Source organism: Penaeus japonicus, unplaced genomic scaffold (genome assembly GCF_977035675.1).
Source record: "Penaeus japonicus unplaced genomic scaffold, GWHDUDI00000001_assembly GWHDUDI00000012, whole genome shotgun sequence".
In the NCBI taxonomy this organism is placed as follows: Eukaryota; Metazoa; Arthropoda; class Malacostraca; order Decapoda; family Penaeidae; genus Penaeus; species Penaeus japonicus.
In genome coordinates, this window is record NW_028234414.1 from 44,535,181 (window position 1) to 44,562,679 (window position 27,499).

Sequence of the window (27,499 nt, forward strand, 5' to 3'; positions counted from 1 at the left end):
CTGTTCAAAAGACTCGTGAGACATCTCCACCCCCCCCCCCTCCCCCGGGAGACTAAGACAAATCTCGTACACGTCTCGTCCGGCAAGAGACGAGCAATAAAATCCAACGGGAGAATGTTGTTTGTTCATATTTAGAGCGTCTGGATCGGCCTTAAAAAACGGCCCTGGTATTTTTGCTCGCGATCTTTTTTTTTCTTCTTCTTTTCGTGGTGGGTCGCCTTGTCAGGTTCCTCCGACGGGGCTGGGACGAGAGGGGTGTAGGGGGGAGGGGTGGAGGGAAGAGGGGGGTGAAGGGGGGAAGAAGGGAAAGGTGGTAAGGAGAAAGGGAAAGATCCAGTATTTGGAATGTCATTGCTTGTACTCAAGATTTATTTTTCTATATCTCTCTCTCCTTTAACTCTGTATCGTCGTCCTTTTTGTTTGTCCTACATTCTTGCCCTCTCTTTATCCCCTCCTCCCCCGCCTTCGTCTCCATCACTCTTATCTCCCACCTGCTCCCCCCTCCCCCTTCCCCCCCTCTAGCCAAAGTCCCCTTCAAGAATGAGTGACCAGCAAGTACCGGCCGACTGAAATTGACGGGTTGATGGTTGATAGTTGATACGCGCAGACTCTCGCGGTCGACACTTACGCGCATGGGCGTGGTGGTGGTAGGGGAGGGGGGGAAGGGGGGGAGGGGTGAAGGGAGGTGTTTGGGGATGGCGGGGGGGGGGGTATATAGGAGAGTCGTCGCCGCATAGTCCTCGCGTACCGGACACTCGTAATAGGTCGTTAAGTAGCGTAGACGTCGTCTGAATCGCTATATAAATGCGGTTATATGGCATGCGCTCCCATTATGGTATGCGGTAGGGGGTATGGGAGGTATGGGAAGGGAGGGAGGGAGGGGGGGTAGGAGGGGGTGTATGGTAGTCGAGGTATGGGGAAGTATGTATGTATGTGTGTTTATGAAGGAGAAGAAAAAAAGGATTTTGAATTTTGTGGAGGAATGTATGTAAAAGGAGGGATTTAATGGGAGATATCAAATGGTACTAGAATGTGGAGGAATGTATGTAAAAGGGGGAATTTAATGGGAGATATCAAATGGCAATAGAATGAAGAAACATAAGGATTTGTAGAGGAGTTTAGGAGAAAATTAGAAAAAAAGAAGGATATATGTGAGTGAGCTAGAGAAACAAAGAGAGAAGAAAGAGCTTGGAAGAGCAGTAAATCGCAAGAAATGGGAAAGCAAGCGGGGGAATGTCCCTTGGCCATAAAGTCCGTTGGCCATTTTACTTCATCCTTCAAGACGCCGGTTGGCCCTTCGCGCAATGGCCAGGCAGGGAAAGACGGGGCGAGGGCGGCGAATGCGGTTGATTAATTTCGCGTGGTAATATTAAGGCCTGTCTTTGTTTTCTGACGCACGTCGTAAAGCGGACCCATGCAGGGGACCTCCCAGACGCCGGGCCCTTTGCGAGCGATCCTCTGCGGAATGGTTGATGCTTGGGCGCGGGGGCTCTCCTATCTCCCTCCCCCTCCCTCCTCCCCCACCTCCTCTTTTTCTTATTCTTTTTCTTATTCTTTTTCTTCTTCTTTCTTTTCTTCTTCGTCTTCGTTTTACTGTGTCTTAGATGTTGTCTTTATTTCTTCTTCTATCTTCTACTATTATTTGGTATTTATTCATTTTTGATTGTTTCTCTTTGTTTTCTATTTATTTATTTTCCTACGTCTGATTATCCATCTTCGTCTTCTACTCCTTTTCTGCCGTTTCTTGTTTATTGCCACATGCGTTCTTCTTATTCCTCCTCCTCCTCCTCCTCCTCCTCCTCCTCCTCCTCCTCCTCCTCCTCCTCCTCCTCCTCCTCCTCCTCCTCCCCCCTCCCTCCTCCCTCCTCCTCCTCCTCCTCCTCCTCCTCCTCCTCCTCCTCCTCCTCCTCCTCCCCCTCCTCCTCCTCCTCCTCCTCCTCCTCCTCGTCTCTTCCTTGTAATCGAGAGCGTAAATTTCTCCGACATTTTTACGTTGTACAGATTTATCACAGACCTTCACTTAAGGCTGAGGTGTAGGTCGACGGTCCAAGGTCTTCGCGGCGGCTGTGGTGGAAGGTTACGAGGTGGGGTCAAGTTGGGGCAGAAGGGGGAGGGGGGAAGGGGGGGGGGGTTGTGGCCAGGTATGGGGTGAAGAGGAGGAGAGATGGGGGAGGAGGATGGGGAGAGATGGGGGAAGAGGTGGAGGATGGGGGAAGAAGAAGAAGAAGAAGAAGGGGGTTGAAGAGGTAAAGGAGAAGGAAGAGCAAGTAGGGGGAAACTGGAAGATGGAAATTAAGGAAAGAAGTATAGAAGGGAGAGAAAGAGGTAGGTGGGAAAAGAAGGAGAGTGGAAAAGAAGGACAGAGAGAGAGAAAGAGAAAGAGAAAGAGAAAGAAGCCACTCACATGTGTATGCGTGTGGGTGGGAGAGGGGGGAGGGGGAGGAGAAGGAGGGGTCATTGGGACGAAGGATTGTGAAGCGGAGACGCAACTCGGCTGGAAGGGTTTTAAGGCATGTCGCTCGCCTGGGAACATTAGTATTGCTCATAAGATTTGAGGAGAGTCGGCTTGGTTTAGTACTCGAGTGAGGAGGGCTGGCGGCGGCGCGCGCGGGCTCTCACCGCCGCCGCCGCGCCACGCCACGCCACGCCGCGCCGTCTTGTTCGTCGATGGGAATTTTTTTTCTCCTTTTATTAGCTTCTCGGTTCTTCTTCTATTTTTCTTCTTCTTCTTCTTCTTCTTCTTTTTCTTTTGATCTCTCTTTCTCTCTTTCTTTTGGTCTTTTTCTTCTCTCCTCTCCTCTTTTTCTTCTTCTCTCCTCTTCTCTCCTCTCCTCTCCTCTCCTCTCCTCTCCTCTCCTCTTCTTTCCCCTCTTCTTCCTCCTCCTCCTTCTCCGTCTTCTTATCCTCTTTCATGCACGTTTTTTCTGTGTCTTCGGCTAAGTATTGGTTTATTTTAAAAGGGCCAGGAGAAAAAAGATTGTTTATTTTATTTTTTTTTGTCAATGACTTTTTGAGTGCAACGGAGACTAATCTCTTAATGGCCATCCCTGTCTTTATATAATATATATATATATATATATATATATATATATATATATATATATATATATATATCGATTTTTTCCTTTTTTTTTTTTTCTTTTTCTTTCATTTTACTCCTTACCTCGCAAGCAATTGCAACAAAGGATGAATTGAAAGTCCATCCCCGACGTCGTCATCGTCATCATCGTCATGATAGCGGCGGTTTGGATGCTGGCCGGAGCTGGTCCTTACCGCAGGCCCCCCCGCCCGGGCTGCGGTCACTGCGGTCGTGCGGCGGCATCATTTGTCCGGACTTTTCCATTATCCGCACCTCGCTCGACCCCTTTCCGTCGGTGTCGCTGTTTCGGATCGACTTTTTTTTGTTTTTGCATTTTGTTTCGTTTTTTTTTTTTTTGTTTTTGTTGTTCTTTTAGAAATGGGTTTGGTTTGTTTGTTTTAATTTGTCTGTTTCTTGCTTTCCCCTTTCATCTCTCTCTCTTTCTCTCTCTCTCTCTCTCCCTCTCCCTCTCCCTCTCCCTCTCTCTCTCTCTCTCTCTCTCTCTCTCTCTCTCTCTCTCTCTCTCTCTCTCTCTCTCTCTCTGATGTATCTCTTCCAAAGATACATCAAAATTCAACGCCCTAACGTGGGCGGAAGGGATAGCGTTAGAAGAAAGGGGTGGGAGGGAGAGAGGGAGGGGTAGGGAGGGGTGTCAGGCTCAGTTACGAAGGGGGGCACGTGTAGGATCACCCTGGATTATTTAGGGCTTTACTTGGGATTAGGAGACATTTACTCGTGGCACCTCGTTTTATCTGGCTTGAATTCGGGTACTGGGTGTCATAATTTTTTTTTTACTCGTCTTCTTCTTCTTCTTCTTCTTCTTCTTCGTGTTGCAACTTGCAGCATCTGTTGAGGTTTTAGTTTATTTTGGTGAGCGGCTCGTGTAGAGGGATCTGGTGGAAATTGCTCTTCTAACTTTTTTTTTTCTTCTGAATCTCCTTTTTTTTACGGGTTTTTCATTTCCGGTTGCCGCTTCGGGTTGTGATAAAACAGTGTGGGAATCACTCTTTTTTGAGGGTTAGTTTGGAAAAAAGGGGAGAGGGTATTTTTTTTTTCTTGTAGTTTATAGTGGCATGATTTGTTGCCTACTAATTTGTGAGTGAGGTTAGAGGTTGGCTCTCGTGGGGGTTTTATCATTAATTTAGTGCGGTCTCTTGTTCTTTCTTGTTTCTCTCTCTCTCTCTCTCTCTCTCTCTCTCTCTCTCTCTCTCTCTCTCTCTCTCTCTCTCTTCCTCTCTCTTCCTCTCTCTTCCTCTCTCTCTCTTTTTCTCTCTCCCCCTCTCTCCCCCCTCTCTCTCTCTCCTCTCTCTCTCCTCTCTCTCCCTCCTTTCTTATCTCGCTCTCCTCTCTCTCTCTCTCTCTCTCTCTCTCTCTCTCTCTCTCTCTCTCTCTCTCTCCCCCTCCCTCCCTCTCTCTCTCTCTCTCTCCCCCCCCTCCATTCCTCCCTCCCTCCCTCCCTCCCTCTCTCCCTCTCTCTCTTCTTCTTCTTCTTCTTCTTCTTCTTCTTCTTCTTCCTCTTCTTCCTCTCACCCTCTCTCTCTCTCTCTCTTTTCCTCTCCCTCTCCCTCTCTCCCCCCTCTCCCTCTCCCTCTCCCTCCCTCCCTCTCCCTCTCTCCCTCCCTCCCTCTCCCTCTCTCGGGGCATCTAGTAAACGGATCGGTGACGAGGCCTCGAAACCTCCTCTTGGCATGCGAGGGAAGCCTCCATATAATCCATGGGCGTTGTGAGGTGGCTTAACCCCAACGACTCACAATGGGGGTTGGGGGAGGGAGGGGGGTGAATTGGGGGTGGATCGCCGATAGGGGATTTGACGCCTTGAAAAGAAGTGGGGTTTATGTGCGATTTAGGCGGGGATCTGATTTTTAAGGGGGGTGGGGGGGGGTAGAGGCGAGGGAAGTTGAGGGGGGGGAGGGGGTTAGGATGTTTGGATTTTTGTCTTTGACTCTTTATGATTTTTTTTCTTTTGTTTTCTTTCGTCTTTGCTTCACTTTGTGTTTTTACCGATCGGTTGTGTGTGTCTTGGTGAACTATAGCCTTCGAAGTATTTTTTTTTTTTTTTAGTTATTCCTTGCTTATCCTCCTTTTTCTTATCTCTATTTCTTTTTCTCTCTCTCCTTTCTTCTTCCTACTTCTCTCTACTTCCTCCTCTTTCTTTCTGCCTCTTCCTCTCCCCTCTACCTCTTCCTCCTTTCTTTCTGTTTTTTTCCTACTCTCTCTTCTACTTCTTCCTCCTCTTTCTTTCTGCCTCCTCCTCTCCCTTCTACCTCTCCCTCCTCTTTCTTTCTGCCTCTTCCTCTCCCTTCTACCTATCCTCATCTTTCTTTCTGCCTTTTTTCTCCTCTTTCTTTCTCCCCTCTTTTTTTTTATTCCTTCACTTTCGTTTCCTCCCCTCGCAGAGGAAAAGTTTATAAATCCCCAAATCCTAATTTAAAGTTCTCTCTGTTCCCTAAATCCCCTGTTTAGTGATACCCCAGGGGAGAGATTGGGGGAGGGGAAGGGGGGTACGGAGATGAGGAGAGGGAGGAGAGAGAGAGAGAGAGAGCTTAAGAGAGAAAGGGGAAGGTAATTACAAAAACTTTCTCGCCCCTCAGATAGGCCTAGGCTAGTGCAAGTACCATTTGAGGGGAGATTTACTTACCCCTCTCCCTCTGTCGTCTCTCTCATGGGAACCCTCTGGCGTTCTGAGTGTTTGGCGGGGGAGGACGAGGGGAGGGAGGGAGGGAGGGAGGGAGGAAGGGAGGGGAGAGAAGGGATGAAGGAGAAGTGGGAAGTGGAGGAGGAGGGGGTGTGGGTGGAAGAATGGGAAGTGGATTGGAAAAGGGGGTGGAGGGAAGGGGGTATGGATGCCATCACACAGCCTCAGTGTTGATCATAGAGGAATTTATCCCTTGCGATAGGAGAGCGTAAGAGTCAAAAGGGCTTATCGGTGGACCGGCGTATTTTTTTTATGAACACTTCCTAATTGATATAGGCGGATTAAGAGGGATAAGGTTTTATGGGTGAATAGGCATGGGCTGCCGCGTCGCTTCGGGAAGAGGGAGAGAGGGTGGGGGTGTGGGTGTGGGTAGGGGGCAAGGGGGTTGGCGTCGTCTTACCTGAAACGCCAACAGAAATGCGCTCGTGTTGACAGTGGGCATCGCGAAGAGTGCTTTGGGCTGCACCGCGTGTCTTTTTTTTTAATGGTGTATTAGGCGAGCTCTGTGTTTGAATGGAGGTTACTTCGCTAGGGGGCATCTGTGTGCTTTTCGGACACACGTTTACAGACACACACACACACACACACACACACACACACACACACACACACACACACACACACACACACACACACACACACACACACACACACACACACACACACACACACACACACACACACACACACACACACACACACACACACACACACACACACACACACACACGGTTTCCCCTTTCATCTCTCTCTCTCTCTCTCTCTCTCTCTCTCTCTCTCTCTCTCTCTCTCTCTCTCTCTCTCTCTCTCTCTCTCTCTCTCTCTCTCTCTCTCTCTCTCTCTCTCTCGTACACGTTTATGTATATCTGCATATATGGCTGTTTGTTTCAGTGCGTTTATGTGTGTACACGTACGTTTGGAAAGGGGCGTGTGAATGGGAAGTGATGATTGTGCTCTCACGTATGTGTTTGCCTGCGAAATATGAAGCCGAGGCGTCCTATGTACTTTACGGCACGTATTTACTCTAGCGGCGATGAGTGTGTGAGTGCGAGTGCTGGCCGGAGTGTGTGCGTGAAGTGACGGTGACGGCTGGAGAAGGTGCGGGGACGTGACGGAGTGAGTGCTCAGCCCCCAACACTAGATCCTGGAAGTCTGGTAGGAGAGGAGGCCAAGAAGACGTCTCGATTAATCAACCGTTTTTTTCTCCTTTCTCTCTTTTAATGTAGTCTTTTTATTTTTTTATTTTTTTTATCTCTGTCTCTTACTATTTTTTTGTGGAGGTTGCGTCGAGGGTGGGATTGCGGGGTGTGTGTATGCCTTTCGCGAAATGGTGGCTGTGCCTTCCCTGGCTGCGGGCGGCCGGGGAGCGCTAACATTTAAACTGTTGGTGCGAGTAAATGTCTCCGCGGATGTGTTAGGTGAGTGCTGGGGGTAGGGGGTGGGGGTATGGAAAGGGGGTCTAGGTGTGGGGGGCAGGGGGGGTAGGAGGTGCCAGATCCCAGCTGCAGTTTGGTTTGGACAATGAAGGAGGAGAGCTAATATTTGCTGGGTAAAGAGCAGGGCTTGTCTCTTGTTTGTTCATGAACACTCCAGCTCCATGGCCACTCTTACCTTGCGCGCTGTGTGGTACGAGGCCATGAACAACCAAATATGGCCCGGCGATCAGATGTTGGCCATGAGCAATTTAACGCGGCGAGGCAGAGTGTGGGACAAGGCGGCCGAGAGGACGCGCGTGCCAGGTGCGGCATAAAGGAAGGGCGTACGGCTGTCTCCGCCGGGTGATGGGCGGATACAGGAGAGGAGGGGGCCGTTGACGCGGCGTTGAATGTAGGGGGCGGAGTCGGAGGGATGCAGGAGGGGTTAAGGGCCGGCGAACCCTTTTTTCCTGGCCATAGATAGGGTCGCGGCCAGGGGAGATGAAAAAGGGGGGCGTGGCGGGTAATGGGGCGAGTGGTTGGAGAATGTGTGGCCAGGGGAAGGGGGACTGGGGATTGCATTAGGGGCATGGGGGGTAGGGGCACAACCCGAGGGACGAGACCACAAGCACCGATTCCTCCCTCCTTCGTTGCGCATCCCGATGGCGGCGCGGGAGTCGGGCACCATCGGGCGGGCCAACCGCCTTCGTCTTCTCCTTCGCCCGTTTCGAACGCCGTGGGTTCGGGCGGGCGAAGAGAGGTCCTCTCGGGAGTTCCTAGCGGGCGAAACCAGGCGCCGGCTAATTAGAAAGGGCGCGTTCGGTCACGAGTTGCTTGTCGGGTGTCGCGATGACGTACGAGTGTCGCCCGGGAACGCGCCATTGTTCTCCGGGACAGATATTGGTTGTTCGCTAGTTGGCGTGATAGATGGGGCGTCGTTAGGGCCTCCGTGCTGAAGGCCCCGCCGGATTCAACAGGCCCCATTATCGTTTCCTGTGTATGGTTACACGTGATTGATTTTATTACACCTTATTGTTTTTATAATGGCATCGTGGGAACCCCGGCCCGACGCCCGCATGATTGCGACGGAGGCTCCTTTGTCTGGCCAGATGGAAAGGGCGCGCGAGTAATTTCCCGTAATTGGCTAATCTATCACAGCAGCTATTGATATGAGGACTAATGATTTCCTTCTGTCGAAAACAAACAAACACAAAAAACAATGCATCTAGACCCGAAACTAATACATTTTCTCTTCACTCTTTGCAGACGATGGGCAACATATTCAACTTCTGCGAGGTCGGCCTCAAGATCTCGGGCGTGTCCCCGATCCACTCGCGGGCGGCGCTGGTGTACCGCAACACCAGCCTGTCGGCGGTGCAGGCGGCCATCACCGCCCACCACACCGTGCTCTTCCTCGGGACGACCACCGGCTCGCTCAAGAAGGTAAGACGACAAGGTTTTTTTATTTTTATTTTTTCGTGAGGGTTTGGTTTGACCTTTTGGTTCTGTTGGTTGTACAGGTGACTATTTTCATTATCTTGGCTAATTGATGATGGCGGTCAAGCTCTTAACATGTATTTATTTTCTGGTGTTGTAGTCGTTTTTGTTTTTTCGTTTATTCATTTCTCTCTACACTTGAGACCTTTGTTGCGCTATCCCCCATCTACTCAATCACTCCTACCCCAACCCCTTCCCCTATCCCTACCCCTACCCCTACCCCATACTACTTGAACTTCCACCTCCACTTCCACTTCCACTTCCACTTCCACTTCCACTTCCACACTCACCCCTCGAATCCACCGCAGCAGTGTGATCGCGCGGCGCGGCAAAGTAAGAAGAGCCAAGACGTGGGAAAATCTGGTTTAAAATGGCGACCACCTGTTGAGGCGTCTTTGTTTACCGAGCGTTTAGCCCGAGTTCATGCACGAATCTTACGCCGAAGGAGCGAGGAGATGTGGCGGCGGTAGGGGGGGAGGGGGAGGGGGAGGGATTGAGTGAGGGAGGTGGAGATGTAAGTGGGAGTTTGAAGTGGTTCGGATTAATGAGATAGGTGGTGGCAGTTGCGGTCTCAGCGGCAGCGGCGGCGCTCGGCTTTGATCGACGGTCGACTTGGTGGAGACGTGTCTTCGCGAGAGGCCGGGTCTTGAGGCTGCTGATGACAGGGAAGAGGGTTTGGAAGGGTGCTCGTTATCGCGGGGTCGAGACGTTTGGAAGTCCCCCGGTCGGTCGGTCGAGCAGAGAGAGAGCGTTGGTCGGTCGTCGAGATAGGGGGACTCCGCCCACAGGTCGTCGTCGGTCGCCGGGGCGTGGAATATTTAGGAAGAAAGTTTTTTTTTATATTTTTTTTTTCTTCTGTGAGGTTTTCTTATCAGCGTTATTATCCGGATGATTGTTTTATTCTTTTTTGCACGATGGTCCAGGCGTTCACTCTTCTATCTTCTCTCTTCCCTCATCTTCCCCGCCCTCTCGACCCATCTCCTCTATTTCTGGTATCGCCCTTTCTTTTTTCTCCGCCTTTCTACCCCTTTTTCATCTATCTATCCATCCTCCCCTCCTCCTCCCCCCCCCCTTCATCCGCCCACTTCATCCTCCTCTACTCCCTCCCTCTCTTATTCCCCCTCCCTCTCTTATTCCCTCTCCCTCTCTTATTCCCTCTCCCTCTCTTATTCCCTCTCCCTCCCTCCCTCCCTCCCTCCCTCCCTCTTCTACGCCCACGGAGCGAGCGAGGCGCGGCGTCGGAGGTAAACGATGGCGACGCGGCTATCTCCCGGTTGCGTCAGGTGGCCGCATGCACGCCGCGCCGGACCCGCCTCTCGCTCCCGATTTATCTCCGCCGCGAACATAAAATAAATGAACGACATGCAAGGCTGCGATAACAACCTCCTCCTCCCTCCTCCTCCCTCCTCCTCCTCCTCCTCCTCTCTCCCTCTCTCCCCCTCTCCCCCTCTCCCCCTCTCTCCCTCTCTCCCCCTCTCCCCACCTCCACCTCTCCCACTCCCCCCCCTCTTCTCCCTTCTTCCTTCGGTATGGAGAGAGAAGTGAATCAGGCAAGTCGGGACGATCTTCCCGGACAGATTTACTTCGACGTGTGGGCTTAGCTTACACGCTGGATCGGGCAGGGGCGTGGAGGGAGGGAAGAAAGGAAGAGAGGAACGGAGGGAAGAGAGGGAAGAGAGGGAGGGAGGGAGGGAAGAGAGGGAGGGAGGGAAGAGAGGGAGGAAAGAGAGGGAGGGAGGGAGGGAGGAAAGAGAGGGAGGGAGGGAAAGGAGAGAACGAGAAAGATAGAAACATGAATAGGAGGCTGGCGAAGGGAGCAAAAAGGCGAGGGAAGACGAGTGCTTGCGAAATGAACATCCTCGGCGTGATTTATCCCGCGCGTAATCTCTCTCCACTTCAGACTGAAACGGGGAGGGAAGAAGAATGGGAGAGAGAGAGAGAGAGAGAGAGAGAGAGAGAGAGAGAGAGAGAGAGAGAGAGAGAGAGAGAGAGAGAGAGAAGGGAGGGAGGATGGGAGGAGGGAAGAAGGGTAGAGATAGAGAATGAGGAGAAGAAGTAGTAGAGGAGAGGAGAGATAATAGGGGCAAGGAGAGGTAGAGAGTGAGGATGAGGGAGAGAGTGAGAGAGAGAGAGGGAAGGAGGGAGGGAGGTAGAGAGTGAGGATGAGGGAGAAGGAGAGAGGGAGAGAGCGAAAGAGATTGCGTCTTGGGCGAGAGGAGCCAGACAGATGTGCGTGTGTCGGCCATCAAGATGTTTGTCTCGGGTGGCTCGGGCGGCGTCTCCGGGCGAAGGGGGTGGTTTTCTCGGATGACTTACGGCGCGCGTGTCGGCCCGTGCGATTGATCTAGTGTCGGGTGCCGAGACGCCAGCGCCTTCCTTCGCCCACCTCCGCACCCACGCCCGCGCTTTCTCATTCTTTATTTACTTGTCTGCGGATATGGCTGGGCTATTTCTGTCTGTGTGTCTGATTCGCTTCTCTTCTCTCTTCTGTTATGTTCTTTTCTTTCCCATCTTTTCTTCTCTCTTCTTTAGTTCTATTCTATTCTCGTCTCTGTTCTCTCCCTACGTCCATTCCTTCCTTCGTTCCTCTTATTTACTTCATCTCAATGTCTGTTCTCTCCCTCAGCACCCCCCCCCCTCTCTCTCTTATTTTTTCTGACTTTCTGCTTTCTCCCTCCCTCCATTCCCCCTCTCTGTCCCCTCCCGCCATCCCCCCCATCCCCCTTTCTCTCTCTCCCTCCCCCCCTCCCCCTTTCTCTCTCCCCCTCCCCCCATCCCAATTCTCTTTCTCCCTCACCCCTCTGTAGTATCTCCATCCGCCTACTTGCTCCGTCTCTGCGAGGGAAAACGTTAGAATACAAGTTGTCATTGGGTTTGAGTGACAAGCGGACTGACCTCCCTCGGCCGGACGCCGTGTGACAGGTCAGGGCGGGGACGCAGGCGAGGGCGGCGGCGACTCGGCCAAAAGAGCCGCTTTGAGGCGCCGCGCAAACACGTTCTGTCGGGGCTTGTGCCTGCCGGAGGAGGTGACACGGTGGATTGTCACAAGGAGTGGGGTAGGGGTGGAGGTTGGGGGTGGCGGTAGGGGTGGGGGGTGAAAATGGAGTCGAAGGTGGGTGGGGGTAGGGGTAGGGGTGGAAGTAGAGGTAGGGGAAGGTGTAGGAAGGAGGGGGTAGGGGAGGTGGAGGATGTAGGTGCGGTGGGAAAGAGGTTGGTGTACAGGAGGAGAAAGGTTTGAAGATGGGGAAGGAGAATAACGAGGAGAAGAAAAAGGAGATAACATATATGGGTAGGGATTTGGAGGAAGGTGTGAAATACGAGAATATTAAAGAATTAAAAAGAAACGCGAGAGAGTTTGACCGGAAATAGAAAGACGACGAAAAGCAGGATACGTATATATATATATATATATATATATATATATATATAATATATATATATATATATATATATATATATATAAAGAGAGAGAGGGAGAGAGGAGAGAGAGAGAGAGAGAGAGAGAGAGAGAGAGAGAGAGAGAGAGAGAGAGAGGAGAGAGAGGAGAGAGGAGGGAGAGAGGGAGAGAAGGAGAGAGGGAGAGAAGGAGGGAGGGAGACAAGAAGAGGAGAGAGAGAGAGAGAGAGAGAGAGAGAGAGAGAGAGAGAGAGAGAGAGAGAGAGAGAGAGAGAGAGAGAGAGAATATTTCACGCACCGAATTTGGCGCGGGTGGAGAGGAGAGAAACCGCCCAGTAGCTTCTCTCGAGAGTTTATGGCTGTTACAGAGTGTACCTTTAAGCCCCGGATGTATTTGTTTTGCTTGTTTGTCTGTTTTTCTTTACTCTCTCTAAAGTGCTACACGAGAGAGGCGACAAGCGAGGGATTTGGGAGGGGAAAGGGGAGGAGGAGGAGGGGAGGGGAGGGGAAAGAATTTGGGTTAGGACTGGGATGGGGTGAGGGGGAAGGGGGGAGGGGTAACGATCACCTAGTGCCAGAATCGGAAAGGTAGTCTCCCATATAACCCCACCTCCCCAATCCCCCCCCCCCTTCCTCTTCCTCTACTCCCCTCCTCCTCCTTCTCCCCCCCTCTCTAAAAAAGCACGTGCTCCCGCGCAGTTATATGGTCGTAAAAGATTAGTTTGTTTGTGTAGGAATGTTGCGTTCACTCTACCCCCATCCCTCTCTCCGCCTCGTCACCCCCTCCTCCCCTCTCTCTACCTCCTCACCCCACTCCCTCTTTCTCCACTGCCCCTTCCTCTCTCTCTCTCTCTCTCTCTCTCTCTCTCTCTCTCTCTCTCTCTGCTTCTCCCTCTCTCCACTACCCCTCCACCTTCCACCACCTCCCTCCACCTTCCTCCACCTCCCTCCACCGTCCACTTCCCCCCCCCCTCCCCCACTTCCCTCTGTTCGGTTTGCAGCTTTAACCTTCGCCTCCGTATTTTGAAAACAAAAGCTCTTTAAAGCTCGCCGTCTCCACAAACCAGTTTAAAGGTGGTGGTCAGTTTGAGGAGAAGAAAGGAATGGAAGGGGGGAAGGGAGAAAGAAAGAAAGAAAAGGGAAGGAGGAAGAAAGAAGTATGTTATTACCGTAATGCTAATTATGCTACTGATAACGTAATGATTATGATATGAATAGCAATTGAGGAAAGAGTAGATGCATGGTACAGCGAAGATCCTATTGATAACACAACTACAACTAACAATGATTAAACTAATTAAAAAAAGGAGGAAACAAAAGCCAGAAAAGCCAGAAATCAGCCGAGAGGAAGAGGATGAATTTTCTTGTGCGAAAATTAGTCAAGGGTGTCATTAGGTGTCGGCGAACGCGCGTGAAGGAAGTACGCCTTGGGGATTTCGGAACGCGGTGAGGGTAGGTGGAGGAGGAGGTGGAAGTGGAGTAAGAGGTAGAGGGGGATGGGGAGGGGGAGGGGGGTTGTTGATTTGCTTTTTGAAATGTTTATGGCGTATTTTGAGTTTTTTTTTTCCATTTCATTATCTTCCGTACGACTCCTTCCCACTTCTATCTCCTCCTCCCTCCCTCTCTCCCTTCTCCTCCTCCTCCTCCTCCGTCCCTCCCCCTTTTTTCCAGCCACGTGACCTCCTCTTATCTGCTCATTTATCGGTTGTCTCCGTCGCCTGAGCGTGGATCAGCGGCCCTTGTAAATGTTCCTGTTCGGATTTTTTTTCTGCTGACGTCACGCCTCTTGCTTATCCTGGCCATCTACACCGTCTACACCAGTGCCACCCCCATACCCCCCTACCCCTCCTTCTCCTTCTCCTTCTCCTTCTCCTATCCCTTCTTCATCCTCCTTCCGTCTCCTATGCTCGTGATTCCTCTTTTATTCGATTTTTAAAAATTGTATTGTCTTTTTTTCGTCTGTTTTTTTTCCGTTCCATTGACTTTGTTCTTTATTATCTTGTTTATTTTTGTTTTGTTCTGTTCCTCATCACCTCATATGTTTTTTTTTTTAAAGGTTTGTCTTCGATTTTTTTTTTTCGGGTATGGGTGTAGGGCACGGAATGGGTACGTGTGTGCCTGTGTGTGTGCGTGCATTCGTTCGTTGCAATGTCCTTTGCTGAATTCTTCCATTTCGCTGTGATTGCGGTCGCGTGTCGGCGGCTGCTTGCGGGCGTCAGGGTTACGTCGGCGGAAGGTTTTGCGCACCACTCCTCGCTGTCATTTTCTTATTCGCTTTCATTTTTCTTGTTTATTTTTTATTAATTCATTCGCTCGTGTGCTGTTGCTCATCTTTCCTCCAACGCGTATCATCTCGCCGACTCGGGAGTGTTTAAGATTTAAATGTCTTATTTCTATTTGTGTTTTATTATTTTTTTTTCGCAAGGGCAGAAAGAACTATGAGATATATATTTTTTTAGCCAGAGTGGAGCGTCTTGTAGGTAGTTGCGAGCGCCGTCACGTCCTTATCAGAGCCGGGGAGAGATTCTCCTCCCACTAAGTAATCCTTCATGCCTGCTGCCTCCGCCGCGTCGCTGCCACCAACGGGCGTCCTGAGTACCTCCTTCACCCCCCCCCCCCTCCTCCCCTCTCTCTCTCTCTCTCATTCTCTCTCGTTCTCACTTTCTCTCTATATATATATCTCTCATATTCACTCTCTCTATATATATCTCTCTTAAATTCACTCTCTTTATATATATCTCTCTCATATTCACACTCTCTCTATATTTCTCTCTCTCTCTCTCTCTATCTCCCTCCTCCTCACCCCTCCCCTCTCCTCCTCCTTACCTCCCCTCCCCTCCTCTCCTCTCCCCTCCTCTCCTCTCCTCTCCCCTCCTCTCCTCTCCTCACCCCTCTATGCTTGTAGTTGTTAATTTGTATTCATAAACATACGCGCCACACCGGAAGGGCCGACCCGGAGGACTCTTGTTCCTTCTCGCTTCGCTTGCTCTCGCTGCCTCGAATCCCCCCCCCCCCCCTCCCCCCTTTCTCGCGAGACCGGATTTGCCTCTTTCTCTTTTTTTCTCTTCTTTCTTTCTTTCTTTCTTGGTTGTATAGGTGTTTCAAACTGGTCTTTTGTTTATTTATTTATTTATTGTTTTTTTTTCTGTAGGGGGAGAGGTTCTGACCATTAAGGTTGATGTTTGCGTGTGGGCGTTCTTCTTCATCATCATCTTCTAGTTATTGTTATTTTCTTCTTAAAGGATCTCGGTTCCCCCTTTCCCCCTCCTCCCCTTGAGCGAGATCCTTCGGTGCATCAGGAGGCGTCGTCATGGCAAGATCCTGCTGCAAATGTCCCTCTTTGAGATTTATGCCGCGACGGAATCCCTCCCGAGGACTCTCTTCGGTGGCGTTCTTTTTTTTTTCTCTTTTTTTAGTGTTTTTTTTTTCTTTTTCTTTTTTTTGTACTTTTTTTTCTATTTTTTTTCTTTACTTTCATTTTCTTTCTCCTTCTTTTTCTTTTCCTCCTTCTCCGTCTCCTCCGTCTCCTTCTCCTTTGTCTTCTTTGTGTTAATGATGGACGCAATAAACAACCTCGATCGAGAGAGAGAAAGAGAACGAGAACGAGAACGAGAACGAGAGAGAGAGAGAAAGAAAAAAAAGCTTACCATCATATAACCGCGGAGAATCAAGCCATATCCTACAGGAGATTGTGGCCATAAGGGCGAGATCTCTACGCGGACGGATGGGGATGTGGGCTCTCTGTGCACCAAACGTTTGACTGATAACCACAGTAACGCTAGCACCTCGAGATAACGTTGTCCTCAGGTTTAAGTGTTGTGCGGGTTGGAGGAGGAGGGAGGAAGGAGGGGAGGGGGGGAGGTGGAGGACTGGGGGAGACGAAGAAGAAGAAGAAGAAGAAGAAGAAGAAGAAGAAGAAGAAGAAGAAGAAGAAGAAGAAGAAGAAGAAGAAAAAGAAAAAGGGGCGAGGGAAGGTGAAGCAGGAAATGTGAGAGGGGAGGCGAAGGGAGGATATAGAGAAGGTAGAAGAGGTAGAAGAAAAAGGTGAAAGAAAAGAGGTGGCGGTAGAGCGGCGTGGCTGGGCGCTGGCGGTAATGGGCGTGCAATTGCTCTCGACCGCGCTTCTTATCGGCGCGGGCGCTCGCTACTCACTCCGCCGCCTAGTGCCCCTCTCCCAAAGCGATCCTGCGAAGGTCCTTGGCTTTCGGGAAGGAGATGGCTCAGGAGGGAAGAGGGAGGGGGGGGGGGAGGAAGGAGCAGATAGGGAGCGAATAGGATAATGGGGGATAAGAAGGGAGGCAGGGGCAGATAGGGAGGGAATAGTAAAGGGGGATAAGAAAGGAGGCAGGGGTGGATAGGGAGGGAATAGGCATCCCGGCGCCGCTTATCTGTGACGCCTCGGCCGTCCCTCTCGCCCGCCGCGGAAGAGGGCGGGCGGGCGGACGGACGGACGGGCGTGAAGTGGCGCTCGTAGGCGGGTTTTGCGCCATCGATTATCGGGCGGCCGATCTCCCCGGTGCAAGTGTAATGGCACTGAAGGAATGTTATGCATGCATGTTGAGTTTGGGGTCTCCTCGCGTTGGGGTCGGGGTGGGGGTAGGAGGGAGGGGGGTAGGGATGGAGGTTGGATGGGGATAAAGGGGATGGGGGTTGGTGGGGGGGGAAGGGATAAAGAAGCTGGGGTTGGGGGTTAGGGCTGGGGGTTGGTGTGAAGGGGAAGGTGGTGGGGAGCAGAGGGGTATGGGCTAGGGATAGGGGTACAGGTATAGGTAGATGTGGAGGTGCAGAAATAGGGAGGGGGAGAGGAGGGAGAGGGGCTGGGGTTGGGGTTGGGGTTGGACGTGGGTATTGGGTGTTGGTGGTAGCTGCTTTGTTTTATTTTTTTCTGCTTTTTCCTTTTTTTTTCCTTTTTCTTTTTCTTTTTCCTCTTTCTTTTGTTACCATTTTTCGTGTCGGTCGTGAGTTAAGGAAAAAGAAGGGGACGGCGTTCTCAAGGTCTAAAGAGAACTTTTTCTTTCTTTCTCTCTTATTTTCTTTAAAGGGGGTGGGGAGGGGGTGATTTAAAAGATTTTTTTTCGTCGATGGCGGCAAGGGAGCGGGTGGGGGGAAGTATAGTGAAGACGTTGCCTTTGAACTTTTTAAAAACACTCCGTGGCTTCTAACCTCCACCCAAACCCACCCACCCACCCACCCGCCCACATTCTTATTTGACGTTGGTTTAAACTAACCCAATTTCATAGTGAATATTCATTGCATTAGCTGATCTCCCCCTCCCTCCCTCCCTCCCTCCCACCCTCCCACCCATCCTCTCCCGGTGAAGACAATGGAGCGTAACCATGCACTACCCCCCTTCCCCCCCCATACCCTCCCAATCTCGGATCGAAGATGCTATATAACCTCCCCCAATCTCAGGCTGTAGAGATTGGGGTTAAGGAGGAAGGAGGAGGAGGAGGAGGAGGAGCGTGGGAGGGTAGTGTGAGAGGGGGAGGGGGGCAGGGTATAGGGTAGGAGAGGGGAAGAGGTAGATGGAGGGGGGGGGGGTATTGCGAGAGGTCCTGCGCTCCTTGTATTTCTTATACCCCCCTCCCCTCGGGCCATCTCCGTGAACCTTAGCTCATTATCTTTATGTAGGGGCAGGATCGTCTTACTCTCTCACTCTCTCTCTCTCCCCCATCCACTCTCCCCTCCCCTCGCTACTCTCCTCCTCCTCCTTCTCCTTCTCCTCCTCCCCCTTCTCCACCTTGACCTCCTCCTCCTCTAATTCTACAATCTCCTCCACCTCTTTCTCCTCCGCCTCCTCTTCCTTCTCTATCCCCTCTTCCTCCTCCTCCTCCTCCTCCTCCTCCTCTTCTCCCCCTTCCCATCGGGTCTTCCCTCCCCCCTGCCTATCTATCCCTCCTCCCGCCTTCCATTGCTACCTGCTGGCCATTATCATCACCAGCAGCATCGCCTCTGCCTTCGCTAATTCTTATTCGGTGTCCTTATCTGTCGTCCTCTTACTCCTCCTCTTACTCCTCCACCTCTTCCTCCTCCTCCTCCTCTTGCTCTTTGTGTTCGCCGTCATTGTCCGTCGTTCTTCTCCACCACCTCCTTCTCTTTCTCCTTCTCTTTCTCCTTCTCCTTCTCCTCCTCCTCTTTCTTCTCCGCCATCTCTTCCTCCTCCACCATCTCTTACACTTCCTCCACCTTCTCTTCCACTTCCTCCTTTTCCTCCTCCTGCCTTTCCTCCTCCTCCTCCCCCCCTCTCCCCCTCCCCCTCCCCCTCTAACGCCTTGTCAATCCGTCCTCGTTATTGTTGTTTGTGTGCGTGATTGCGGGTTGATGGCAGATAGGGGGGGAGGGGGGCGCTAACCACAAGAATGGCGAGGAGGTGACGCGAAAATTGAAACTGGAGCTTGGTGTCTTTGTTTGTCTTTGTCTTTGTTTGTTTGCGTTGTTGTGATGTCGCTCTTTCATTTCTGAATTTGTTTTGTTCTTGCTTGTTCTTGTTATTATCATTAGGATTTTTTTTTGAGATTGTTTAGGACTGAGGACACTTTGATTCTTTTTCATCACTCTTCATCACCCCCTCTTCTCTCTCTCTCTCTCTCTCTCTCTCTCTCTCTCTCTCTCTCTCTCTCTCTCTCTCTCTCTCTCTCTCTCTCTCTCTCTCTCTCTCTCTCTCTCTCTCTCTCTCTCTCTCTCTCTCTCTCTCTCTCTCTCTCTCTCTCCCTCTCTCTCTCTCCCTCTCTCCCTCTCTCTCTCGTGTTCTTGCAAGAGCGTGGGAAATTGCAGCAGGTGATAGGGAGAGAGGGGGGGAGGGTAAGGATGGGGTGTGCGGTAGGGATAAGGATGGGTGTGCGTAAGGAACACAGTTACATTGTTGCAAGTTTGTTATCGTGTAGGATGTTCCGCTTCCCTCTTGTATCCGTCTACTCCTCCCCCTTCCTCCTCTACCCCCCTCTCCTTCCCCTCCCTCTTCCCTTCTCCTTCCCCTCCCCCTCCCCATTCCTTCCCCTCCCCCTTCTCTGCTCCTTTCATTCCCATTTCGTACCCCCTCTCCTCCTCCCGTCTCCCCCCCTTTCCCTTGCTCCTCCCGTGCCCCCCCTCCCCTCCTCCCCTCCCCCTGGTCCGTAGTGGAGAGAGAAAGACCGCTGCAATAATGTGGTGTGCAATGAGGTTATGCTGGCAGCGAGCGGGAATTATGAGGCTGGGGTAGGGAGAGCAGTCTCTATGTTGCATTACTTGGTGTGGTTGAATTTTTGTTTTGTTTTGTATTTTTTTTCTCTCTTGTTTCTTCTCCTCTTTTTAAGTTGTTGTTTGCTCGGCGGTGGTTTCGTGAATTTTGGTTGGGGACGTTTACTTTTTTTTTTGTCAGACACTTCAGTTTCTGGTTATTTTGTTTCGCTCTTTGCGCTGTCTCTCTCTCTCTCTCTCTTTCTTATTCTCTCTCTCTCTCTCTCTTTCTTATTTTCTCTCTCTCTCTCTCTCTCTTTCTTATTCTCTCTCTCTCTCTCTCTTTTATTCTCTCTCTCTCTCTCTCTCTCTCTCTCTCTCTCTCTCTCTCTCTCTCTCTCTCTCTCTCTCTCTCTCTCTCTCTCTCTCTCTCTCTCTCTCTCTCTCTCTCTCTCTCTTTCTTATTCTCTCTCTCTCTCTCTTTCTTATTCTCTCTCTCTCTCTCTTTCTTATTCTCTCTCTCTCTCTCTCTCTCTCTTTTATTCTCTCTCTCTCCTTCTCCCTCTCCCTCTCCCTCTCCCTCCCTCTCCCCCTCCCCCTCCCCCTCCCCCTCCCCCTCCCCCTACCTCTCCCACGTGTCTTTATGCACTTATTTTATTTATTTATTTTATCTCCACGTCGGTGTTTGAGCGAGGGAAGGCAATTCCTGTAGCGTCAAGGGCGGAGGAAGACATTGTGTAAACTTAGCCGTAACAATGTGAAGGAAGGTTTGTCGTAACAATGGTTTCGCGGGTGTGGGTGTTCGGTTCATACGGATGTCGCGTGGGGGATGGGGGAGGGGGAGGGGGATACAGGGATACTGAAGGGCGAGGGTGGGGAGGGCAAGGTGGAAAGGGGTTAGGGGGAAGAAAAAAGGAGTATGAGGAGGAAAAGGAGAGAAAGAGGAAGGAGAAGAAAAAGTGAGAGAGAGAGAGAGAGAGAGAGAGAGAGAGAGAGAGAGAGAGAGAGAGAGAGAGAGAGAGAGAGAGAGAGAGAGAGGTGTGCAGGGGAGAGAAGGGGAGGAGAGAGTGGGAAAAAAATACGACGATCGTGTAGCGTTTCCCTGCGTAAGCGATACGTGTCCGCGGTGCTGGAGGAATGTAAGACAGGAGGTCCTGGGTGAGAGGCGCCCGCAAGGCTCTTTTTCGTTCCCTTTGGAAGAAGTCTGCCGCTGAATCAGTCTCCCTTGGCGTCCTCCCTCTCCTCCTCCTCTTCTTCTTCTTCTTTTTCTTCTTCTTCTTCTTCTTTTTTCTTCTTCTTCTTCTTCTTCTTCTTCTTTTTTCTTCTTCTTCTTCTTCTTTTCTTCTTCTTCTTTTTCTTCTTCTTCTTCTTCTTCCTCTTCTTCAACTTCTTCTTCTTCCTCTTCCTCCTCTGTTTTTCCCTTCTTTACTTCTCATTCTTCTTCATCTACTCCCTTTTCTTTTCTGTTGGTTTTCGTTCTTTTCGCCTTATTGTCGTCTTGCATTATGAACTTTCTTATGTCTTCCCTCTTCCTTCCCTCCCTCCCACCCCTCCTCACTCTCCCCCTTTCTTTCCTCCCTCCCTCCCACTCTCCCCCCTTTCTCTCCTCCAAGCCCCTTCAACATGAACCCCATTCACCTTTTCTCCCCATCCCCCTTCAACCCCCCCTTAGCCCCCCCAACCCCCCTCCCTTCATCTCGCGACCACCATCGTCCGCAGTTTATGGTAAAACCCAATAGAAAAAAAAAAAAAGAAAAAAAAATTCCCACCTCTAATGCCAGTTCATCCTCTAAAAATACCGACGTCGTCCAAAGCAGATATAGCAACATTCACGATGCACCAGGTGAGCAGTTGCAATCCGAGGGGCGTATCGCGACGGGGGAGGGCGATAAGGCAAATGGGCCCTGCGCGTGTTCGAGATAAGGGCGATAATGGCACGACTTTTACCGTCCTGGCTGGCGCCTCGCTTACTCCCCCGAGGCGATCGTCGGGGATTGGTTACAGGTATCAGGTGATCGGTTTCTTAACAACATATATATGTATATGCCTCGTTTTTTTTTTCTCCGCTCCCCCCCTTCTTCTTTCGTTCTTCTCTCGTCTTATTTCTGCGTTGGAAATGTTAATTGTCGGTGGGTATTTTGTTTCGTCAGTTTTGTTTGTTTATGTTTTTTTTTCTTTCTTTCTAGGTAGAATGAGGGAAGATTGTTGTATCTCTTTTTTTTCCATAGCGTATTCTCGTGTTTGCTTCATATGTTTTCTCTTCTCTGTTGCTTTATTTTTTATGTTTTCTCTTGTTACTTTTTTATTTTTAGAGAAGGGAGAGAAATCGCGGATCTAAATTCTCCGCTCTTCTTATTCTTCTCTTTCCCCTTCCCTTAACCCTTCCCCTAGCCCCTCCCCTTTCTCTCCCCCCTTTCCTCTATTTATCCTCCTTCCCACTACCCCTTCTCCTCTCCCATCCCTTTATTCTTCCTTCCTTTCCCCTCAATTCATCCTTCCCTCTATTTCTCCTCCCATTCTCTATTTCCTCTGCCCCATCCCCTCCCCTCTAATCCTCCTTTCCTCTATGTCTCCTCCTTCCCCCCTTCCCCCCCTTCCCCCCTAACCCCCTTACCTCTGCAAGACGAGGGGACAGCACGGATAATGCACTGCAGATGGAACTTCTCAAACACATTAACAAGCCGGAGGACCATGTCAAAATTCCTGCCCCGTCGCCGGTTGGGAATGGCCGAAGTTTAGGCAGCGGGATCCCCCTCCCCCCCTCTCCCCCCCCCTTGCTTGATCTTCTCTTTTGTTTTTGTTGTTGTTGTTGGGTTTTCTTAGTTGTTGTCGTCGTAGTCGTCGTGTCTTTTGTGTGCTTGGAGCCACGCTTGGTTATCATTGTTACGTTGTTGTTGTTGTTGGTTTCATGTGGATTGTTATCAGATTCTTTTTTTTCTTCTTCCTCTTCTTCTTATTATTGTTATTATTGTTGTAATTATCATCATCATCATCATCAATCATCAATCATCATCCACCTTCTCTTTCTCCTCCTCCTCCTCTTCCTCCCCTTTCCCCCTCCCCTCCTCCCCACCTCCCCACCTCCCCCCCCTCCTATCGTTTTAAATACATGCATATAAATATAACCCCCCCCCCTCCTCCCGATTTGTTACGTCCCTTCATCACATAAGAAGCGACTTTCGGACGGTTAGACTTCCAGTATACTTGCAAGAGTAGACTTTTGCCCCCGCGGTATGCTCATTCAATAGGATGAATGACGCTCCTCGGTGAATTCTGCCCTGGAGGGTTAAATTGAAATTGTATCTTGCTTCAACCCCCTCCACCCACCCTCCACATCCCCTCGCTCCGTCTCCCCCCCCCTCTCTCTCTCTCCCTGTCTTTCCTCTCTCTTGGTTTTCTGTCTTCTCCGATTTTCTGTTTCATCCTTCTTCATGTTTTCTAACTCACTCTTTCTTTCTCTTTTTTTACCTTCTTACCTTCGTCCCCCCCCTCCTCCCTCCCCCCCCTCTCGTCATTTCCCTCATACACTATTTTTATTTCTCACCCCCGCCCATCTTCTCCCTCTTACCCCCCTTACCCCCTACCCCCACCTCTTGAAACCCCGCTCACCTAACCTGCTCTTCGGGATAGGCCGGAATCACGAGGTTTATGTAACTTGGATGTTGATGAGGAACGAGCCCTTGGTGGATCAGTTTTACTTCAGACACACACACACACACACACACACACACACACACACACACACACACACACACACACACACACACACACACACACACACACACACACACACACACACACAGAGAGACTGAGACTGAGAGAGTATCGGTTGAGGGAGAGGGAGAATGGAAAAAAACAAACAAAAATAAAGATGGCTTGTGAGGGGAAGAATATAACAAGGAAGAGTCACTCAATACCTTCAAAAAACCTTTCATGTCGTTGTGCCAACATACCCACACATGCTTATACCACATAGGACTCTCGCGCCCTCTTTTCGCCTCCCCTCCCCTCCCCTCCCCTCCCCTCCCTTCCTCACTTCTTCACTCCTCCTCCCCCTTCCCCTTCCCCTTCCCCTTCCCCTCATCACTTTTTCACTCCTCCTTCCCCTTCCCCTCCTCACTTCTTCACTCCTCCTCCCCCTTCCCCTTCCCCTTCCTCTTTCCTCCCCTGCCCCCGCGACACGTGTAAAATACCTGCCAATCACTGTCTGCCATTCTTCAGATGGAGCTTTTGTGGGCGCTGGCAGGTCGGGCGTGTGTGTTTTGCGCTCGTTCGCACGTTCGATGGCGCGTTTGACCTCCCTCCCTCCCCTCCTCCTCCTTCCCCTTCTCCTTCTGCCCCTCATCCCCTTCTCCCCCCCCCCCCTCCTCCTCCTCCTGTTCGCCGCTTGCAGTGCTCGCTTTTTTTTTTTTCTTCCTCGCTTCGCTCCGGTTTATGTCTTGTTCAGCTCCTGCTCGCCGCTTTTGCTCACGCCGACACTTTTTTTCTTTCCTTTTTTTATCTTTTGCATTTTCTTTCTTTTTAATTCTTGATTGTTGTCACCATAAGCTTTCAGTATGTCGACGCTTCCTTTGTGTTCTTGTTTTCTTTCATCGTTGTTTTTTTTTCCCTCCCTTCCTTCCTTCCTTCCTTCCTTCCTTCCTCCGCTTCATTTTTTTCATCTTTCTTTCCTTTTTTTTCTTACTCTTTCTTTTCATCTTTCTCCTCCACCACCTTTCCTTCCCCATTCCTTCCTCTCACCCCTCCCCCCACTCCTACACCTCCCTCCTCCTGTACTTCCCCGCCAACCTTCCTCTTGTGATTTCCCTCATCTTCCTCCTCCTCCTCCTCCTCCTCCTCCTCCTCCTCCTCCTCCTCTTCCTCTTCGTCCATCTTCTTCACCTCCCTCTTTTCTTCCTTCCCTCCTTCCCTCCATCCTTCCTCCTTGCTCCCTTGGGTCGTGCGGCACGCCAGTCGACTAGTCCGCCAAATCGAGTCAGAATGCGGGGTTTATAGAGAGGAAGTCTGAATTTGCGGTCGCCTTCTCGCAGCCTTTTGGAAGAGCAAGAATAAAATCTGCCATTTTCATTTCTCATCTGCTCGAGTCGCTCGTCTTTTTTTTTTCTCGTGTGCTTTAATTTCTTGTGCGTGGAAGGGGAGGAGAGGAAAGGAATGGAGAGGAGAGGAGAGGAGAGGAGAGGAGAGGAGAGGAGAGGAATGGAGAGGAGAGGAGAGGAGAGGAGAGGAATGGAGAGGAGGGGAGAGGAGAGGAAGGAAGGGAGAGGAGATGAGAGGAGAGGAGAGTGAGATATAGAAATAGAGATAAGAGGAAAGAAGAAAAGAGAAAGAGAAGAGAAGAGAGAAGATACGTGTGTATGTGTGCGTGGAGGGTGGCGTGTGTATATATATGCATGGATGTATGTCTACACACGCTCCGATATGGACATCAGAGCCATCATTGCTATTTAAGCTGCTTAAGTGAGAGCTCGAGTAATAAAATCATAAACGGATTGGGTCCAGCGGTTATCGTGGCGGTGGTGGTGGGGGGTGGGGGGGTGATGGAGTTGGGGGGTGGGGGAGGAGGAACGAAGGAAGTCCAGGGGAAAAAAATGTCAATTTAATCAGAATTAACGAGGGCCAAAGAGGCGTTCCGTCGCTCAAACACTGACGGAGGAGACTTAGGAGTTTTATAACTGGGATTTATGGCACTAATCACAGAGGGAGTGTTGGGGGAGGAGGGGGGGGGGATTTATTGAAAAAGGGTGGGGGTGGGGGGTAGATGGAAGGGGCGGGCAGGGTGATTTGCTTTTATTCAATCAATCGGACAGGGAGGGAGGGAGGGGGAAATAAGGGAGGAGAAGGGGGGGGGTAGGAGAAGGGAACTGGACATGGGGAGGGGAGAAGTAGGAAGAGAAAGGGAAAATATAAAGGGAGGGGGAGGGGAAAGAGGGTGGGGGGGAGGAGGTAAAAGAAAGCGATGATCAATGACTATTTGCACAAGCTTTTGTGTCATTGGGAGGGGGAGGGGAGGGGGGTAGGAACGAGGAGGGTCGTATTTGCATTGCATTGGCTTTAGGGATCCTTTGAGGGGAGGGAGGGAAGGAAGGAAGGAAGGAAGGGTTGAGGGAAAATGTGGATCGGCTTTGAAGGTGGTCCGGCCAGGTGGTTGACGGAGACAGCTGGCAGTACTGATTGTGGGGCGCTTGAAGAAAAATTAAGATGGTCAAGAAGGAGTGAAGGGAAGGGAGGGAAAGAGAAGAGAAGAGAAGGAAAGGGAAGGCAAGAGAAGGGAAGGGAGGGCAAGAGGAGGGAAGGGAAGGGAAGCAAGTTCAGTTCAGTTTGTATGAAGAAGGAAGTGAAGGGAAGGTAGAGGGCGACAAATTGTGATTTATCACCTCTTTTTTATCAGCTCTGGCAAGGGCTTCAGTGGTCAGGGGAAAGTGGAGGGGAGGGGGGGAGGGTTGAAGAACATTGGGAGGGCTGGGGAAGAGGGAGAGGAAAATGAAGAAGAAGATGTAGGAGAAGGGAAAGAGGTAGGGGAATAATAATAATAATAATAATAATAATAAGAAGAAGAAGCAGAAGAAGAAGAAAGGGGGGAAGAAAGGCGAAGAACAAGGGTGTAAAAGAAGAATCAGATAATGAAGATTTTTCTTTACATTCGAAGAATGTCAGAGACTTGCGCTTGTTCCGCCGTTTTCAGAATATGTAGGAAGACCATTTACATTTCATTCCTTTTTTCAAATTCAGTAAACCCTGGAGCACTTTTAACACCTTCCCACTCCCCTTCTCCTATCCCTCCCCTCCCCCCCACTCCTCTTGTAATCTTTCCGCCAGATAAGAAACTATTCGCAACTTTGCAATGTTCCCTATCAAGAGCAGTCATCGTGGATGCAAAGTTTTTCCATCTGGAAAACTCTCTGCAAGCATGATGGCTCAGGTAGTGGAGAAGTGCGGGGAGGGAGTGAGGGGAGAAGGGAGGGAAAAAATGGAAAGGAAGAGGCGGAGGGGAGAGGGTGAGAGAGGAGAGGAAATGGGAGAGATGCTTTTTAGAAGTGAAAAAGTGAGAAAAAAATGGGAGAGAGAGGAAGAGGGGGAGAGGGTGGAGTGGAGGAGAGGAGGGAGGTAGGCCACTTGATAGGAAAATGACGAAAAGAAAAAGGAAAGAGAAGACCGGGGAGTGTAAGAAGAAAAGAAGAAGGGGGGGGGGTAAGAAAGAGAGAGTATGGTGGGAGAGTGAAAGAAAAATAAAAAAGAAGGGGAAAATGGAAGAAGGTGCTTGGATGGGAGGAAGAAGGAAAATGGGGAGGGGGAAAGAGGCCTAGTTACCACAGCGTCACGTCCTGCACAGCGCCGTGCCCGCAGATCATTGGTGTATTGCCTCAATTTTGTTTTTCTTTTCGTTATTTTGTACTTTTTTATGTCATTTTTATATTTTATTTGTTATTCATATCACGATTGGAAATAGGTCACTCGACGATTTATTTGTGCCAGTTTTGTGTTTTCTTCTCCGTGATTGGGATAGAGGGAGGGAGAGGGAGAGGGGGGAGGAAGGAAGAGAGGGAGGGGGGAGTGAGGGAGGAAGGAAGATACTGAGAGAGGAAGGAATGAACTGAGGGAGGGAGAGGAATGGGAGGAGGAGAGATTAGGGGAGGGGCGAGGAGAGAGGGAAGGAAGGAAGGAGACAGGAAAATAGAAAGGATGAGAAAGAAAGTGAATGAAAGATCGAGATAACGAGAGAAAGGGGAGACAGAGAGAGGAAGGAGAGGCACAGGGGAGAGATGGAAAACAAGAGAAAGAGAAGAGGGGGAAAAAAGTCACGAATTGGAAACCAATCTCTCCCCCCAGAGGGTCCAATTAGAGCAGTTTTCGAACTAGTCCTTCAGGCACAAGGGGGGAGGGAGAGGGAGGAGGGGAGGGGGAGTCTGACGTCAGATGAAGAAAGGGAGGATGGGGAAAGGAAAGGGTATTGGGAGTGTGTTATAGGGGGAGGGGAGGTGGACGGGAGTTTGAGTGAGTGGAAGGGAGGGAAAGGGAAGGAAAAGAAAGGAAAGGAAAGGGAAGGGAAGGGAAGGGAAGTGAAGGGGAGGGATGGGGTGGGGTGTGGGAGTGAGTGGGAGGCAAGGGAAGGGAGGGGGTGTGGGAAGGAGGGCGGGAATGAGTGAGAGAGAGAGAGAGAAAGAGAGTAGGAAAGGGGGTGGGTTGGAGGGGGGGGGTGTTACGTCGGGCTGACGGGGGACAATTGGAACCATTACGGAATTGGAATCATCAGGATGGTTTGGG

General features: G+C 50.5%; 1 protein-coding gene across 5 annotated transcripts in view; it reads left to right on the plus strand.

Moving 5' to 3' along the window:
• The window catches only part of LOC122257574 (plexin-B), a 410,989-nt gene that overhangs the window by 97,013 nt on the left and 286,477 nt on the right, over positions 1–27,499 (plus strand). For all 5 annotated transcript variants that reach the window (XM_086542851.1, XM_086542852.1, XM_086542848.1 and 2 more), the window contains exon 3: positions 8,456–8,632. In XM_086542851.1, coding sequence (XP_086398977.1) covers positions 8,456–8,632 — 177 coding nt within the window. The remainder of the gene's footprint in view (positions 1–8,455; positions 8,633–27,499) is intronic.